Source organism: Lissotriton helveticus, chromosome 1_1, assembly GCF_964261635.1.
Source record: "Lissotriton helveticus chromosome 1_1, aLisHel1.1, whole genome shotgun sequence".
In the NCBI taxonomy this organism is placed as follows: Eukaryota; Metazoa; Chordata; class Amphibia; order Caudata; family Salamandridae; genus Lissotriton; species Lissotriton helveticus.
In genome coordinates, this window is record NC_136057.1 from 1,127,957,598 (window position 1) to 1,127,976,851 (window position 19,254).

The 19,254-nt window shown below is 45.9% G+C and overlaps 1 protein-coding gene across 1 annotated transcript in view; it reads left to right on the plus strand.

The window, feature by feature from the left end:
- Positions 1-19,254, plus strand: part of OTOGL (otogelin like) — a 1,067,300-nt gene that overhangs the window by 903,154 nt on the left and 144,892 nt on the right. Inside the window, exon 44 of the mRNA XM_078649280.1 lies at positions 980-1,165. Coding sequence (XP_078505406.1) covers positions 980-1,165 — 186 coding nt within the window. The remainder of the gene's footprint in view (positions 1-979; positions 1,166-19,254) is intronic.

Below are 19,254 nucleotides of genomic sequence, written 5' to 3' on the forward strand. Positions count from 1 at the left end.
TTGGTGCGCTGCCCCCTCCAGCAAGTGATAAGTAGTATGTCTTACCACTCTTGCGGTGTCTTTGCTGTCGGGCGACCAGAGAGTGCTGCGGTGCACTTCGCTTCCCATGCGATGGGGCCCAGGTCCGGATGAAACACAGCAGGCACTCGCCTAATCTGGACGGCGTTCGGTGTATTAGGACCCGCACTTTTTGGGGACTAGATGGTCTTCTTTACAGCAATTTTACCTCGGGCATGATGTCTTTAGATCGGATTTTCGGGAGTGGTGTGTCGGAGCTAAGCTACTGCGCGGCCATTTCTTACGGCAGATGACCACGCCCCTCGACAATGATATTTTTGCATCATGTTATTTTTGTGTCATGATATTTTTTTCTGATATTTGTTTCTCCCGATATTTATAGCTCAGTATTTTGTCCAAACACCTGTTATATTGCTATGAACATATAGTTAATACTTTGCGGAAGCTCATTGTTATCAATTTAAATAAATACTCTGTATTTTTATATATTATATAATGTACTTACCAATTCTCGTTACTGTAACCAGTATTTATTGCTTTACACCATATATCTATTATAATTACCTTAATATTTATAAATATATTTCGTATCATTAAAAACTTAAAGAGATGTTCTGACATGATCATTTGAGACACCTCTTCAGCACTGAATGGCCCTTATTAATATAATGTAAATTGAATTGAGCCACCGTATTGCTCTGGTGGTTTCGAGGCCTGTGTCCTTAGTCTTTGGAAAGATTACAATACATTAATATGGGGACAGGCAGTTCAGAAACCCCAGGACTGGTCACAACACTCTGTTTGCACTAATCGAACTGAATTGTAGCATTAATTCACATGGCAAATGCTTTCATTTTAAAATGTATGAACTGTGAGTTTATGATGTCTCCAAAGATTAAATTAGATATGTATTGTAGAATATCACAAGTATTAATAATCTGCCTGTCTTGGTGTCTGACAGCCCTAGTTTGCCCAGAAGGAAAGGAATACCAGGCGTGCGTACAGCCCTGCGCAGCTAAAACATGTCTGAATAAGTGGTTTTATGAAGATTCTCCATGCTCATATTTAAGAGAAGACTGCGTGTGTAAAAACGGAACAATTCTCCATCGCACAGATTCTGAGCTCTGCATTTCAGAAGAAAAATGTGGTAAGTTCCAGCATGCAAGTTTTGATCACAGTGCAGTTACAAAAACAAGTGATTAAAGGCATAGTTCTGTATTACGTGCATTGTATTATATCGTTTCATTGGAAAGCGTAGAATAAAGACGAGCACCAATACAGTATTTCTTGCAATCATTTAGAAAGTGTCTTGTTGTTCAATCTATGAGGCAAAGTAGTGGTAATATGGTGTGATTACCAATTGGGATAAGGCTTTGTAGTACTGCGTCATGTTGTTTCAACTACGCTTTTACTGTACGACCTGAACAATAGTGAACCAACTTCATTGTAGTTAATGCAACTTTAGTACAGAAAAAGAGCGGCAAAAAATGTGATTATCCCACAAGACTCTCTTGGGAATGAAAAGAAGAAAAAAATAATAAAATGGAGGCTGGGATGCTTGTATTCATTATAAGCCCCGGGGAGCCCACATGGGGTTGTGTTTATAAAGGGGAGAGTGGCTGCCTGAGCCTCCAGAGCCAAACTCCAGGGCCAAAAACAATTTGTATGGTAAGGGGGATGTGCAGCTCCTCTTCCTGAGTCAATAGAGTCCTGGGGAGCTCATCCCTCGGGCCAATCGTATTATTAACTGGGAGGGGGGCCATGCGGTCCTACTCCTCATGCCTTGAGAGGCTCCAGGGAACCCAACTTCAGGCAATACAAATTTTCATGGGGAGTGGACCAAGCAGCCCCCTTTCCTGAGCCTGAAAAGTCCCCAAAGAGCCCACACTCCAGGGCCGATTCCTTCAAGGAAGGAGGACCACAAAGTCCCCTCCCTGAGCCATTATTGGCCCAGGAAGCCCACCCCTGGGGCCGGCGTAGCAGCTATGTCTTGGGGTTACCACACCCAGTACACAGCAGTTTCCCTGAATGCAGCAGCCTGGGCAGGAAAGCCAGTGTTTGCTCTGGCTTGGTAGGAGTTTTTAAATATCCCACCAAATGGGAGCAATCACAAAGTCTACTCCCAGCTGGCATGAGCCTCAAAAATACCTCTGCCTGCTGGGAGTGGCCGGGCAGGGTACCCAATCTAAATATTCCTCTCTCCCTGCGGTTGTGAGCAGTGCCGGCTCCCGCTGAATGCAAAGAGCTGGTGGGGGCCCTGGGTGGGCACAACAACTGGATGGTGGATGCCCTGGGTGGGCACAATGACACTCACTTGAAGGTGCTGCACCTCAGGGGTTGGGATTCCCGGTGCCAAAATCAGCCCAGGGAGTGGGCGGCATGCCTCCTTCCCTTTACAATTTTGCTGGGCCCTGGGGGATGGGGGTCCCTGCATCTGAAATTGACTCATGGAGGGGAGCCGCATGCCCCTTCCCCCTTGAACAAGGTGCCTAGCCCTGGTCGGTGGAGTCCCTGGGCCACAATCGACCTGGGAAGCGGGTCGCATAGCCCCCTCTCCATCTAAGTGCTGCCAGTCACCAGGGGACATGGTCCTTGTTGCTGTGATTCAGCCTGAGAGGTTGGCCACGTGCGTCATCTCTCCTTTATTTATAAGCATGACCCTGGGGGATGTGCCGCACGTAGTGTGCGCTTGGCTACTTGGAAAAATGTTGGCTGCCGAACTTGCAAAAAAGACACACAATTGATGGACGGAATGCAGAACAAATCAAACATTCTCCCCCAGATCTGGGTTAAATCCATCATTTTTTGGCTCACCATGTCACCCCAGTTTAGACCTGGCCATTTGCAAATCAGTCTTGACCCTGTGCCTCATGGGAACAGTCCAGTCTGAACTGCCAAGCCAGGTCCTCCCTGGACCATAAACAAGCAACCTCGGAACGGTTTTGGGGTTTCACCCCTCTTCAACCATTATAGCTTGAATCCAGTGGCACAGTGAACCCCGGACCTACGTCTAGGAATACCCGTCACACTTAGGGCGAGAAATCAAAAGACACACAATTGATGGAACGGAATGAAGAACAAATCAAAACATTCTCCCCAGTCAAGAGATCTGATTTAAATCCATCATTCTTTTACTCACCATGCCACCCCAGTTTAGTCCTGGCCATATGCAAATCAGTCAGGACCCTGTGCCTCATGGGAACAGTTCAGCCCGAACTGCCAAGCCAGGTCCTCCCTGGACCAGAAACAGGCATCTTAAGACCGGTTTCGGGGTTTCACCCCTCTTCGGCCAGGTTTGCTTGAATCCAGTGGCACAGTGAGCCTGGGACCTATGTCTAGGCATACCAGGCGCACTTAGGGTGAGAAAGCAAAAGACACACAATTGATGGATGGGATGCAGAACAAATCAAAACATTCTCCCCCGGTCAAGAGATCTGGGTAAATCCATCATTCTTTTGCTCACCAGACCACTCCAGGACCTTGCCGCGTTCCAAACCCTGCAGCCAACTCCCCGCTGAGCATGGCTCCATGCCGTCATGAGCCATGGGCAGCGTGTGCTAATGACGGCGTGGACCCGTCATGCCGCTGCCGCTCCTCCCACACGGCACTAATTCCCCGCCTCTGCGGGCAAATTAATGAGCGGGCTTGGTCATGACGGAAGCACGCCATCAGGAGACCACGCCGCCCGTGACTCATGACGGTGCGGAGCCGTCATGAGCACCGAAGCGCCGCGCTCACCCCCTACCCCCGTGCCACAGCGGAATTCGCGGCGCAGGGAAGGGGTTAAAAGTAGTGCAATGCGTGTTATTCACACAACTTATTTAACTATTTAGTGCCAGTGCCGCCTGCCAGCCAAAGTAAAAGACCCTGTAGTGAAGAGAGGTTTGCTGTGACCGTCGGTCTGCTCAGGCAAAGCTTGAATTGCTGCCTTCTGCTGCAGCCCATTGCATTGCCCCCTTACCCAGTCCGTCGAAGAACTTTAGGCCCAAGACTCCTTGCAGCTCCAGAGAGAGGGAGCCGTGAAACATGCCAAGCATGAACATAAATAAGCATAAAGCATAAACATGAGGCAATATCGCCCATGTGTCTCTTCTTGCTGAGTCTGAGGGAAGTAGTAGAACAATCTTTGTAGAAGCAGAACAGTACATTTGATGTTTGTCGGTTCAAATGTGGTTTTTCAAAAGTTAAATGAAGTAAATTGAGAAGCATGTATATTTCACATTTCTTCGTCTGACTATGGGAAAGTCAATCAGAATCCTTATTCTTAATACAGTGTGTTGTGTTACTAGTACCGTCCACCTGCATAGCTTTATAGCAAGTAGCACTTTACTTTCTGCGACATGTATTTGCACTTTTCCCGGGTGAATTGGCTATAAACCATGTCAGCCCAGTGCTAGTTTGGACCGCTGTATTAAATGCCTGAAGTACAGTATTATATAGTGGTGTATATGAGCACCATTTTAATTTGATCGCATTCAAGATAAATGTGTTTCTAAAGCAGCGTTATGTCTTCCACGTTGCTACTGCTAGGTCTGAAGTAAACAAATGCCAGCGCTCCATTTATACATACCTTGGGCCTTATGTATGAAGGCCTTGCGCCGCCGGTGCGTCACTTTTAACATGGGAAAAAGTGACGCACCGGTGGCGCAAGGCTTTCATAAATAAGGCACCTTGTTTGGTGTGTGTGCACAATGGCACAAGGCATATCTCCTTGTTTCTACTCACTACAGTGGCACTGATGGTCAACAAATGTCACACATGAGCACACCGAAAACACAGAAATGTCACACATATAATCTGAAACCTTGGCAGCTATGCTTCTCTATTTCTCTTCCCACACTTCTCTCAGCAAGCACAGCAGTACAAAATAGTTTTTGGATAAGAAAAGCAGCAACTGCTCGCCTGATAAGATATTTACACTTGCGGACCAAGCATTATATATGTTGGGCCAAATATGCAGTCAAAATCTGCATGAAAATAGCTGCGCAATCCCATCCCATTTCCAAACACAAGAGCAAAAGTTAAGCGCAGTTTCAGTACACGTTACTGTTACATTAATGTTCAGTTGCACTGAGGTCTAAACTTCAAATCCAAGGTTGAGAAGGTGGCAACCCAGGTGTATTTACTGTAGACCATAGAATGGAGTGGGCATTACTAGGAGAACATTCTCCTCCATCCGAACCGATTACAACAGTAAGGAAACAAACCGATATGCTCACTGTTACAGAGAGGGTAGCAGTAGCAGCATTTTGTGAGGGAGATACTCCAGGGAAAGCTAGGCAGGATCATTCAATGTAGTTTAGCAAGCACAGCAGGTATTTACTCACACTGTACATAAATGCTAGGTGTTATACTGGCCGCCCCCTACTCCCTTGTTAACTTCACTTACTGAATTTGTGCATTTTTCTCTACACATGGTCTGACGCTACTGACAGACTCTGAGTAACAGCAAAATCACGGCCTGGCCCGGTCAGGAGTCTCAAAGTCTGATGCTGCCACTGCGACATTGCATTGGTGGTGGTCACTCACACTCAGTTACTCACTCACTGTCTGTATCTCTAGTGTCATGACGAGAGACAGTGACAGACAGCCAGTGTGAGTGACGCGATGATGACAACTACAAATCCCCCAAATTTCAGATCCGAGTCCACAACTGCCTCCTGAGAGACCTGTCGCTGGCGTATGGCAAGTGACTTCTTTTAATAGAGCCCTACGGGGGTTGCCAAAAAATTATTGCCAGGGCCGTCATTCGTAGCACTTTCAAGCGCTGCAAAGTTGATGGCCCTGTCACCCAAAAAGACTGTACACCCCTGCGCACCACTATTCTAGGGTATCAACAGCAGCAGGTGCGCTTGCAATTACACCCACACATGTGTTTGGGAACTAATTCTGCTGTGTGATGTGTCCAATCGTCCTCCAATCATGTCCCACCGATGCAGCGTGATTCCTGCTCATTAGCTACTGACATGTCCACTGTCAGTGATAGGCGTCAACATAAATGCGCCATTATCTCCATGGCTACCTGATTGCGCCATTGCCTGGTTGTTTTTCATCTATGCTGCCCTACAGGGCACGATGAACTTCTGTCTGTCGGCGCTCCCTCAGCCACAAATATGCACACAACAGGCTACAATACCCCCAAAAATTACCCCCCTTCTAGCTGTGGTTTTTCCCCGCACAAATGGGAAATATGCCACCCATTTGTGTGGGAAATAGCCCAATCTATCAACACTGTCTGTGTTCTACTGTAACCTCCCAGAGTGTTGTAAAGAACAACTAGAGCGCTAATAGTCTTACGTCTCACAAAAGTGTGGCAGTCCTGAAGCCATCTTGATTGACTCAAACTGGTAAAATATAAAACATTTAATTTAGAAAGGATCAAAATGGAAGTTCATTTGGCCATAGAAATTATGGTTAGTGATGTAGAAAGCACAATTAGAACACATTTTAAATGATCTCTCAAGTATATTCCTCATCTATTTTATTAAAACACTCCGACGTGCAGACTGAAATATGCACTTTCAACACCAGCAGCAGACTGCCAGGTAACTCTCTTGTGATCAACTGCAGCTTTAATACAGGATACTATTGAGCAACTAGAACGCAAACATTCTGCATTTATGCTAGAAGTGTGGCATATCTACATTTGGATGGAATTGAAGTGGCAAATTGAAAGCATTTCCTAATGAGGATAATGCGGTACATGAGAAAATTAGGAAACACCATAACAGAAATGTCTCCCACGATGGCCACCAGATAAAAAGTAGCTCGAATATAGCACAAATATCGCCTAAATGTAGCCCAAGTATAGCCGAATGACTGAAGTGTGTTTTTTAAAGTTGTATATAACGGGGACCCGACCTGAAGGCATTGCACAAGGACAAGTTCATTTTGGTTTTAGGCATGGGGAGTTTAAGTGATACGCCCAGAATCACAGGATGTTGAGCTGACGCCGAACTCGAGCCTCATTCCCCTGTTGCAAAGTCCTCAACTCTCACTATTACACCACATCCTCCCCCCCTAAGTGCAACACATAATCAAGTTATCAACTGGATAAAAAACATAAATATAGCAAAAAAATGACAAGTGCTTTGTGACTATTTTAGAATTCAGAAAATGTGTCCTCATTTAGTTTTTTAGAACACTAACTATATTTTCTATGGGAAAAAGATCCCCTCATTGTTATAATCTCTAAAGGAAATGCTTTAGGTATTAAAGTTTTGATTACATAAAGATGACTTCAGGAGAACCACACTTTTGTGATAAATATTGAATGTTAGAAATCTAGTTGTTCATTAGAACTCTATGGGGAGGCTGAGGTTAGGAGCACAAACTCGGACAATAGAGGCCAGGGTGGAAGGAGCAGAGGAAGCAAGATGACCACTCTGAGAAGCCTGGAGGGGCAGTGGCAGCTCACGGACCACAGAAGGCAGGGGAAACGTGGGCAGGGACAGCAAACCAAACCATACAGCCCAAAAGAGCTTTATTTTAGCTGTTTTGTGCCTAAAATCTCCATTTACTAAGTTTGAAATGTTGGCCCCCACTACACATTGCGATGGACATCTTATTTTACATTAAAAAGTCCTAGAAATTCACTGACAAAAACTCAGATTATAATGATGCTATTGTTAGGAATTGTAAAAATATCTAATTTTGCATTGAAAAAAACCTTAGAAATTCAATGAAATAAGCAAATGTGAAAGTGATGTTATAGTTAGCTGAAAATATTCCATAAAACATCATACCATTTCAAACTAACAAACCACGGAAATTCACTGGTTATAGTTATCTCAAGTAACTATTACTTGTGCCCTAGGGTAAGTATAACTTGTCCCTCCTACTGTGCACAGTATTGTCAATAATGAGGGCATTTCAAATGTGATTTGGGATGCTATGCACATAGGCAACAAGTATTTCATGAGTGATTCAATATGCAAGGGTAAAAGCAGGGGGATGGAGTTCCTGAGGCCAACTAATAGTCGGGAGGGTACTGCATGTCCCCCTGCCCATAATATATATATTTTGGATGGGGTCCAAAGGCTATGCACAGTGTGGGGATGGCAGCCTATACACATTGAGCTTAAAATAACCAAGGCCTGAAGGCACTAAAGATCCTGGTACCTGCAGCCTTCATACTTTGGTTAAAAACTTTACAGACAGCCCATCTTCCAAATCAAAAGAAGCACATGTACATAGGTTATTACCTGGTGCACACATTGTGTCTTCTATAATATGTAGAAACTGCCATGCTGAGACTATTCTGTCTAATAAGTCAATGTGCTTATAATACTTACTATCTGCAAGTAGTCAACTGTCATCTGCACACAGAGTACTCTTCAATACAAAGATTTGTACACATCTAAATAGAGTTTTTTTGTGGATATAATAACATCAACCTTATGTATCCTGTATAATAAAATGATTGTCTGTTGATAATGGTGTAATGCAGGAATGCTGTATTAAATATTTCCTTAATTATGTTATGCTTTGCATGACAGAACAAATATTACGTTTTATTTGGTGATGCCCATCTATCATTAACCTCTTCCATGCTGGTGACGGAACCACTCCGTCACCAGCCACGAGTGGGCAGTGCTAATGACGGAGTGGTTCCGTCACGGCCCGGCCCGGCCGCCGCGCCTGCGCGGCTTTAATTTCGCGCCTGTGTGGCGCGTTCTAATGGGTGGGCGGGGCTGTGATGGAACCACTCCGTCATTAGCACAGCCCACCCGTGGCTGGTGACGGAGTGGTTCCGTCACCAGCATGGCGGTGCCGCGTGGCCTTCCTCCCTCCCAGCGCCATTCTTAATCATGTCGACCTTGAGTGTCTAGGTAATTATCTACTGTTGGGACAATGGACCAAGGTGGTCAGGCTATCAATTGTGCTTTGCAGACCACATAACAAAATGCATTTTGCTTCTGACTACCATGACTGCTATCAATGTTGGAAGCTGATTACACATTGCGCTCCTAGTTGGGAGGCGGTTTCTTCTTATGGTGCCCAACCATGCGTGATGTGAAATATTTGTAGATAGGAATCTTGGTTTACTATATCTGCACTATGGTGTCTATGCGGGCTTTTAGTGATAGTATAAGACACAAATTCCGCTTATCAACATTGAGGTATTTAAACTCTTAAAGATGGCCGAAAGCAGCACTTGGTATATTTGGGAGTCTAGAGTACTACGTACATTTTCATATAAGGCAGACACATCGAAACACGTGGTATTTAGCACATGCTAGCCACTCGAATTTGTTGCAGCAGAGTTGTTTGTCCGGGCAATGGTTGGCAAAACTCGGCCTTTTGGCTAAGATCACAATCAGAATAATTTTAAGTTTACTTTTTTGTAACTGAACTGCTGGGCAGCTTGCTGTGAGGCAAGTTGACTGGCAGACTGGCTGACCAGTGATTTTTTACGTAGGCTGGCTGGCTAAGTTGGACTGCTATGCAGGCTGGCTAGGCTGATGGGCCAGGCTGATGACCTTGGTTGAAATGTGGGGCAGAAGGCGGAGCTTAAAGGCTAAGCTAACACCCTGTCTGGTGAAGCTCTCCCAGGTGACCGACTTAAGGCTGACCGGCTAAATGGCGATTGTGAAGTGGTCCACACAGTATGGCTGGGCTAGTTGGCTGCCGAGAACGGGGCTAAACTAGACAATAGGTTGTAGGCGGTGCCGAGTTGCTCTGCCAAGTAGCTCTGCCGAGTTGCTGGGCGAGTTGGCCAAGCTGGAAGGCTAGGCTGACTAGTTGGGCTGGCTGGCTGGCTGAGAGGGGGTTTGACGGATAGATAGAAAAAAAAATCAGTTGGCATAACTGATAATAGAACAATAGGTATAAGATTGTTAGCCATACTTTCTGCAAAAATATGGTAAATGTGGTATAGACCTTTGGCAAACTCTGCTTCTATGGTCTCTGTTAACCACAGTTCGTCTTCTGGTGTCGATCAAATTGGCATGACTTAGCAGGTTGAATTTTTTTGAGGTACGCTCTGTATGGATTAACAGTAGAGTTTTGAGCTGTTCACTCAGAGACACTTTTTTATGATCAATAAAGCTTGTGATTAACTGTGGTTCTTGTTTCAGGAACTCTGGTCCACAGTTGTTAACCACATAGGGAGGCATGCTATTTGATGACGTTAATCACAAGGGTGCTGATCTGTGTATAGTGGGCATAGAAGCATGCACCTTGGCACTTTTTTAAACTTTATAGGCACAGTGGTGAATTCACTTTAAATGTTTGTGCTGTTGTTGCACATTAGACCTGGCACCATTGGCGTGGGTCTCCCTGCCATTTTTTGCTGTTGGCTCATATGTTTTAGCTGGTTATAGATGCTTTGGGCACTGTGTCACTGCTATTCAGTGCCACAGTGCAAGTGCTCCCTATGGTAAATTGATGTATGGATTAGTGACTACATGATTGGATGGTTTGGCGTACTTGTCAGACCCTAGTACAGTGTACTGAGTGTGCTCAGGGCTTGTAAATCAAATGCTCCTGGTGGGCTTGCAGCACTGGTTGTGCCACCCACAGAAGAAGCCTGTAAAGTGAGTATCAGGTCTGCCATTGCAAAGCCTGTGTGCAGTCTGGTATTGCCATGTTGACTGGCAAGTGTAGCCACTTGCCAGTCCCTAAACCTTCCCTTTTCTGCATATTAGTCACCCCTATGGTAGGTCCAAGGGCAGGGTGCATTGTAAGTAAACAGTAGGACATGCCCTGATGTGTGCGGCATGTCCTAATAGTGATTTACAGCCATTTTCGTTTTGCACTATTGCAAAGTAACCTGTTCCCCATAGACCAGAATGGGCAGTTTGATTATAACATCTTATAATCCTAACTGACTCAGGGAACTAGGTAGAAATCGAGTTTAGTATGCCTGAACTCAGAATGATAAAATACATATTTTAGTGAAGTTGGTTTTAACATTCTGTGTTTGAAAATACCACTTTTAGAAAGTGGGTATTTTCTTGCCTAACTATCCAAGCCTGCCTCTGCTAGGTTGTGTATTCCTTGTCTGGAGTTTGAGTGACAGGGGCTGGGGGATTCCAGGAGACAGGGTGAGTCAGCACAGGGCTTAATTTTTAATTAAATTCAAACAGCGTGCGCATGATGCATTTCTGCCTTTACGGCCTTCCTCAGATGCTGCTGTATTACCTAGAGTCACTTCTCCCCCACCTTTAAATCACCAGAGTCACTGCCATTGGCGGCAGTCCGCTGACCAATGGTCGAGTAAGTACAACCTTGCTGTAGTTCTGCCACAACTACAGTTCCCAAAATGCTGTGGGCTTGGGTGAGTGTTGCTTGGCAGTGGCTTAATATGCTGGTAAGGTGCAGGGTTTATTAATCTGGAGTCTTAGCACAGATTTAATCGCCGATTCTCATCTGGTCACCCTTGGCATTCTAGCCTCATTGCACGTGTGCCGGCTGGATCGTGAAACGGAATTGCAGTGAACCCGTTATCCATATCAGTGATATGCTGCATCTCGCAGCCGTCCAGGGTGCAGGCGTGTGCTTCGGGGCGGGCTGGAGTCTATTCAATCCCTTGAACCAACAAAAAGCTGAAAGAGCTGCATGCAGCGGATACCAGTGAAGCTCCGGCCTCTTCGCAGAACGGGGCCTCTCACGTGTCTCTGGCCGACGCAAAAATATCCACAAACACCCACTCCATCAGGAAACAGGTAGAGGCTACTCGGGGGATGACTTTGAAGAATCTTTAATTAAATTCAAACAGCGTGTGCATGATGCATTTCTGCCTTTACGGCCTTCCTCAGATGCTGCTGTATTACCAAGAGTCACTCCTCCCCCACCTTTAAATCACCAGAGTCACTGCCATTGGCGGCAGTCCGCGGACCAATGGTCGAGTAAGTACAACCTTGCTGTAGTTCTGCCACAACTGCAGTTCCCAAAATACTGTGGGCTTGGGTGAGTGTTGCTCGGCAGTGGCTTAATATGCTGGTAAGGTGCAGGGTTTATTAATCTGGAGTCTTAGCACAGATTTATTAGCCAATTCCCCTCTGGTCCCCCTTGGCGTTCTAGCCTCATTGCACGTGTGCCGGCTGGATCGTGAAACGGAATAGCAGTGAACCCGTTATCCATATCAGTGATATGCTGCATCTCGCAGCCGTCCAGGGTGCAGGCGTGTGCTTCGGGCGGGCCGGAGTCTATTCAATCCCTTGAACCAACAAAGAGCTGCATGCAGCGGATGCCAGTGAAGCTCCGGCCTCTTCACAGAACGGGGCCTCTCACGCGTCTCTGGCCGACGCAAAAATATCCACAAACACCCACTCCATCAGGAAACAGGTAGAGGCCACTCGGGGGATGACTTTGAAGAATCTTTAATTCAATTCAAACAGCGTGTGCATGATGCATTTCTGCCTTTACGGCCTTCCTCAGATGCTGCTGTATTACCAAGAGTCACTCCTCCCCCACCTTTAAATCACCAGAGTCACTGCTATTGGCGGCAGTCTGCTGACCAATGGTCGAGTAAGTACAACCTTGCTGTAGTTCTGCCACAACTACAGTTCCCAAAATGCGGTGGGCTTGGGTGAGTGTTGCTCGGCAGTGGCTTAATTGCTGGTAAGGTGCAGGGTTTATTAATCTGGAGTCTTAGCACAGATTTAATCGCCGATTCTCCTCTGGTCCCCCTTGGCGTTCTAGCCTCATTGCACGTTTGCCGGCTGGATCGTGAAACAGAATTGCAGTGAACCTGTTATCCATATCAGTGATATGCTGCATCTCGCAGCCGTCCAGGGTGCAGGCGTGTGCTTCGGGGCGGGCCGGAGTCTATTCAACCCCTTGAACCAACAAAGAGCTTCATGCAGGCCGGAGTCTATTCAATCCCCTTGAACCAACAAAGAGCTGCATGCAGCGGATGCCAGTCTCTGGTCGACGCAAAAATATCCACAAACACCCACTCCATCAGGAAACAGGTAGAGGCCACTCGGGGGTCGCCAGTAGGTATAGTTAGAACCTAGTTTCCATAGGAAAAGCATTTTTTGATTTGCTAATAACTTTGGTGTCGTTTGATGAATCTTCGTGAAATTTTCCCCAAAAAAAGCCTATCCAGATCAGCTCCTATCCTGGGGTGATTCGTCAAGTGGGGGCTGTGAAAAAAGGGGGGTCCCAAAACGCATTTTCCCCATGTTAATTTCTATAGGAAATTTTGCGATGAGCTACAGCTCGAACTGCTTAACGAGATTACCCCAAATTTGGCACAAAGGTAGAGCTTGGTTCAGAAAGCAATTTTATTTTAAATGGTGTAAATCTGTTCAGTAGTTTTTGAGAAATTCAAAAAATCAGAGTCAAAAAATAATTTTCTCATAGGAAACTTTGTGCAAGGCTACAGCCGAAACTACTGAACAGAATTACCCAAAATTTGGCACAAAGGTAGTTTTTGGGTCAGAAAGTGACCTTGTTTTTAAATGGTGTAAATATGTTCAGTAGTTCCTGAGAAATTAGAAAAATAAAAGTTTCGATATCGGGGCGGAGCCTAAGTCGCGTGCTCGAGCTTCACTGTAATTAGCTGCTAGTAGTTCAAACCAGTAAGTGTTGGCAGCCATCTTGTGGCTCGGTAGAAGCGAGTCACCCGAAAACAGAGAAACAAAGGTATAAAACAAGGAAAGTGGGCAGGGTAGAAACACCCCGACCCCCTAGGCCTGCTCAGGGGGTCCCAGGGCCCAAAAAAGTATTTTGAAAAATGAAAATCAGCAGAATTTGCACTGGGGTCGCTCATTTTAATTTAATGAGGCCCTTGGGTGGGCCAGGTTCTGGGGGCATTTCTTAAAAAATAATAGCGGGGCTCGCAGGGGTTTGCGCAGCCACGGGGCTTCACTCATATTGGGAGGGGGGTTGCGCAGCCCCCTCCTGGAGGCCTGTATGTGCTTATAACTTTGGCGTCGATTGCCGAATCTTTATGAAATTATCCAAAAAGTTTCTCTTTTTTTGATTAGGTCCTATGTTGAAAGTTTGGGGGTCAATGATGTAGGAAACGGGGGTCACAAAATGTGTTTTCGGCATGCAGTTTCGATACGAAACTTTACAGAAGACTACAGGTGAATCTACTGAACGGAATTACGGCATATTTGGCAGGGAGAAAGGTGGTGGTCCAGATAGCATGCTTTTGTTTAAATGGTTTAAATCTGTTCAGTAGCTTTTAAGAAATATCACATTTTACAGATATCGATATTTGAGAATTCTGATATGTGATTGGCTGAGGGGTTACAAGCACGAGCGTGCATCTCATTGGCTGTGAACTGTTGAAACCAGGAAGTGTTGGCAGCCATTTTGTGATTTACTCCGTTAGCTTCCATGTCTCTGTGTAGAAGCCATTGGGTCCGCAGTTTTACCTCTGCCAGGCAACACTGGCATCTGTGTGAGATATGCCTTTCACGCTGCCTCTCCTCATATCACTAGGTCGCGGCTACCACCTCTACGTTTGCAAGAAGGTACGTTGCTCTGGGGCGCAGGTGTCCCTTTGCAAGACTGGGTGCAAACTGTTGATAAGTCACACTATATGAGTATTGAAAAGGCATTTTGTGATTGAGTCCGTTAGCTCACATCTGTCCGAGGCAACTCTGAAAACATACCGGAGCTCTGTCTATGAGAGATACCCCTTTCACGCTGCTTCTCCCCATATCAGTAGGTAACAAACCTGTTCCCATATCACCAGCATACCCCAAACAACCTTATTGGGCCAGCAAGTCTGCCTCTGCAAACTAGTGGTGGGCTCGCAGCTGTTCCGGTGGGACTTCTCAGGGCTGCAGTTGTATCTGTGAAGTCGAGACTGGACGCTAAACGCTAAACGCTTGGCGCCTCAGCTCTGGAACACTCTTTCTTTGTCGCTTCGCAGTACTTCTAATTTGTTGGCCTTTTGAAAGGCTTTGAAGACGTGGCTTTATGGTCAGTAATCTGCTTGCTCTTTTTCTTCTTTGTGCCTGCCCTTTGCAGTCTGTTGTGGGTTAGAAAGCGCCGGGACACTCTTCGGAGTAGCCGAGCGCTATAAAAGACATCCATAACATAACATAACATAACAAATATACCCCCTTCACGCTCCGTCTGCCCAATATCACCACTTCACAGCTATGCCTTTAGAAGCCAGTGCATTGGCTTGCGGCTCTCTACCTTTGCGAGCTACTACTTTGCTGTGCCTCTACCTCTGTGAGCTACTACACTGCTGTTCCTTTGGGAACGTATGGCCGGTAGTTCTCCCTCTGCGAGTCGAGCCCACGGGCCGCAGCTTTCCCTCTGCGAGTCTGGGTGCCAACTGTTCATAAGTCACACTATATGAGCATTGAAAAGTCATTTTGTGATTCAGTCCGTCAGCTGGCATCTGTCCAAGGCATTTTGGAAAACATTCCGGAGAGATAACCCTTTCACGCTGCATCTCCCCACATTAGCAGGTAACACACCCTCTTCCCACATCACCAGCATACCCCCAACAACCTTCTTGGACCCGGAAGTGTCCCTGTGCGGTTGGACAAATAATAATCTTAGTCATGTATCGATTTACATATAAAACATTTTATTTAAACAAAACAACAACAAATAAAATTATGTACAGCAGTGGCGCGTCATCGCTGGTCCATTTGTGATTTACAGCTTGCAAGACAAAAAGAAAGATAAGAAGGTGCGTCATGCGTCTAGCAAAGGAGATAGAGAGAGAGAGAAAAAGTGAGCGAGAGGGAGAGGAAGAGAGAAAGAGTGAGAGAGGGGAAGACAGAGAAAGAGAGAAAGAGTGAGAGAGTCAAAGAGAGAAATAGTACAATACAAGACAGAGAAACAGTGTGAGAGAGAGGAAGACAGAGAGAGAAAGAGTGAGAGAGAGGAAGAGAGAAAGAATGAGCTACAAGGAAGAGAGAAACAGTGTGAGAGAGAGGAAGACAGAGAAAGAGAGAAAGAGTGAAAGAGTGAGATACGAGGAAGAGAGAAAGAGAGAATCAGTGTGAGAGAGAGGAAGAGAGAGAAAGAGTGAGAGAGAGGAAGACAGAGAAAAAGAGAGAGAGAGGAAGAGAGAGAAAGAGTGAGAGAGGAAGAGAGAAAGAGTGAGAGAGAGGAAGCTAGCCAAAGTGGGAAAGAGTGAGACAGAGAGGAAGACAATGAGAGAAACAGTGTGAGAGACAGGTAGAGAGAGAGAGATAAAGAGAGAAACAGTGTGAGAGAGAGGAAGAGAGAGAGATAAAGAGTGAGAGAGAGGAAGAGAGAAAGAAAGAAAGAGACAGAGAAAAAGAGAAAGTGTGAGAGAAAGAAAGGAAGAGATGGAGAGGGAGTGTTTTCACTGGACAAAATCTTCACAGCTCACCTTTGTGCCACCAGTGTGTCTCCAACCAAGGCCGGGAGATAGTGCAACCCTCAAGTTTAGTGATCTGAAAGATAATATAGAATTAGTAATTGCAGAGTACATACAAATGCACACACGTAATTCTCTGTTTTGCTAATGCTCAATGAGGCTGGTGCGCCCCATCCACTCCCACTGTTCGGAGGTGTCTGTGCGCTCTTGTGCACCCGGATTGCTGCACACTATCCACTCCCACCGCCCACAGCTGACTGCCCGCTGCTGCGGAAAGACGTCTCTCTGCTCACCTCATGCCTCCGGCGTGTGTGGAGGAGGGTCCACCACACGCCGAAGCAACTTTGTCATTCGTTCAGGACTTTTCGCACGTTCAGCTTTGGGGGGGGAAGGGTGGGGTGAACGTCGATTCGTGATTCACAGCCTGTTAGATAGAAAGCAAGATAAGATTGTGTGTCATGCGTCCATCAAAGGAGAGAGGTAGAGAGAGAAAGTAAGAGTGAGCAGGAGACAGAGAGAAACAGTGAGAGAAAGTGAGAGAGAAAAAGAAAGAAAGTGATAAGAAGACAGAGCAAAAGAGTGAGAAAATTCGAGAGAGAGAGAAAGAGTGAGAGAGGAAGTGAGAGAAAGAGTGTGAGAAAGAGGAACAGAGAAACAGATGAAGAGTGAGAGAGAGAGAAACAGATAGAGAGGAAGAGAGACAAACAGTGTAAGAGGAAGAGGGAGATAGAAAGAGTGTGAGGGAGAGAAAGAAAGAGATGAGGAGGGACACTGAGTGCCCACACTATGTACAAAACTGTCACAGCTTACCTTTACGCCACCACACTGTCTCCAACCACGTGCCACGACGTAGTGGAACTCTCAAGCACCCACATCTAAAGGTAGTATAGAATTAGTAATGGAAGAGCAGGGTTGGATTAGGATTCAAAATTGGCCCGGGAACGCTAAAAAAAGTGGCCCACATTTGCACATTGTCTTTGGTCAAAACACTGCTTCAGCGAAATTTTAATTAAAAAAAGGGGGGTTGGGGGATACAAAAAAATGCACGGATTCGTTTACACTGGTGACTTAAAAGCAAGTGAGGCCACTTCAGCTTAGGCTCCCTGCCCTGCTAGGTATGCATACATTAATGGGAGGCCCTGCGAGAGAAAGAAAGTGATTCTTCTGCCTGTTGTTAATTGTGAGGTAATGACGCCCATTTGCCTGCCGAAAGGCCATTCAGATACCCACTGGGCAGCAGGCTGTATCCAAACAACAGTGACACTGCCCAAATCTGCCCCTCAGACTGTTCCAAAAAGCAGCCCACAGTTGGAACTCAGCACCGGTCCCTTGGGCATTGCACCAGTGCTCACGTTACCAATCCGACACTGTGGCAGAGTATATACGAGTGTGTACGCCTAAATCACTCTGCCGTCTTTAAGCATCCAGGCTGCTGCACCCCATCCACTCCCACCGCCCAGAGGTATACGCCCGCTGCTGTGCACCCAGGACTCACTGCTCACCTTTTTGCAGTAATGGCACCCCCACATCATGCAGCTCCTTTCCGCAAGGTAACATGTCTCACATTTGGAACTGAGTCTTGATATCGCCATGGCAGAGGACATACAAGTGTACCTATCATCATCGCAGGTTGTATACTCGCTCAGTGTTTGCGGTGCTACTAACTCAGTGACAAGTGAGGCCACGCACTCTAAACTTTAAAATGGTATAGAGCATATGTGCATGGTTTTTTATATCAGTAGGGTCACATGTCCTGTGACGGCTGTGCTGGATGGGTGTGGTGTGGGTGTATACCAGCTGTGAGGGATTGTTTGTGGCACCAATGTTGCCAGTTGGGCTAGATCATGCACAATTGGGCTATATTTTTCCGGTTGTGTGGTAAAAATTTTGGTTTGTGCTAGTTTCCAGATTATAAATATATATACAACGCTCCAGCAAAGTAGTATATTAAAGCGCTTTATTAGACAAATATTTAATTGGCATACTGCTGCAACATCAATTCTAAAGCATTCACCGCCTGCTTGATGCTCTCCCTGCTCCTCCTTCCCTAAAGGGGCAATATTGGGCTAATTTGGGCTACTTTTTAGTTGGCTTTGGGCTATAGAAAGCTGAAAAAAATCTGACAACACTGGATGCGGGTGTCCGTGTTGGAGTGCTACCGTCACCCTGGTTGCAAAAGCCAAAGTGTCTCTCTGTGAGCCAAGTCCCACAATATGGCCAACAGGGAAGGTACAGGGAATTACTGACCCCATATTCATCCATAGTTCCACACAAGAAAGATGGTAGACATGAGATATCTGTGTAGATATGAATGTTTATTGCACCAATTAGAGACAAGGTCATTGTCAGAGTTAGGCTGCGCCAACATATGTACTTATGCAACTTATACAATCACTCCAACGATCCTCACACACTTATAAATTCAGTATACACTCTCCTTGCAGTACTCTAATGATGCAGTCTCTACATACATACTTGTACAATGACCGAGACAGCGTTACATAATTAAAGTTTTTCCCCACTGTCAAAGGTAATATGGTTGCATACACTGTCCAGAGCACTATGTAATGTGGTATGGCCTAGGGGCAGCATGATGCATACATAATGAACACACAGACACAGATAGATAGTGGAACTGGGTACGGGTATGTGCACTCAACTCCTTTTTATTAACAGGGTCACATGTCCAGTGACGTCTGTGGTGGATGCGTGTGGGGTGATTGTAAGCCAACCCTCCTTGAATGGTTGGTGGTGGCAAGAAGTACAGCAGTAATCATTGCATCAGACACAGAGATTCAATCATAAAGGTCAATGATTTGTGCTGCATTAAGGTACGGGTACCAGATATAAAATCATACAGAAAAGATTCTATCGGAAAGGGTTCATGACTTGTGATACACTGAGGTAGGGCAGCAGATGCAGAGTGGGCTGGACCAACGTACACCACTCCAGTGTATGAG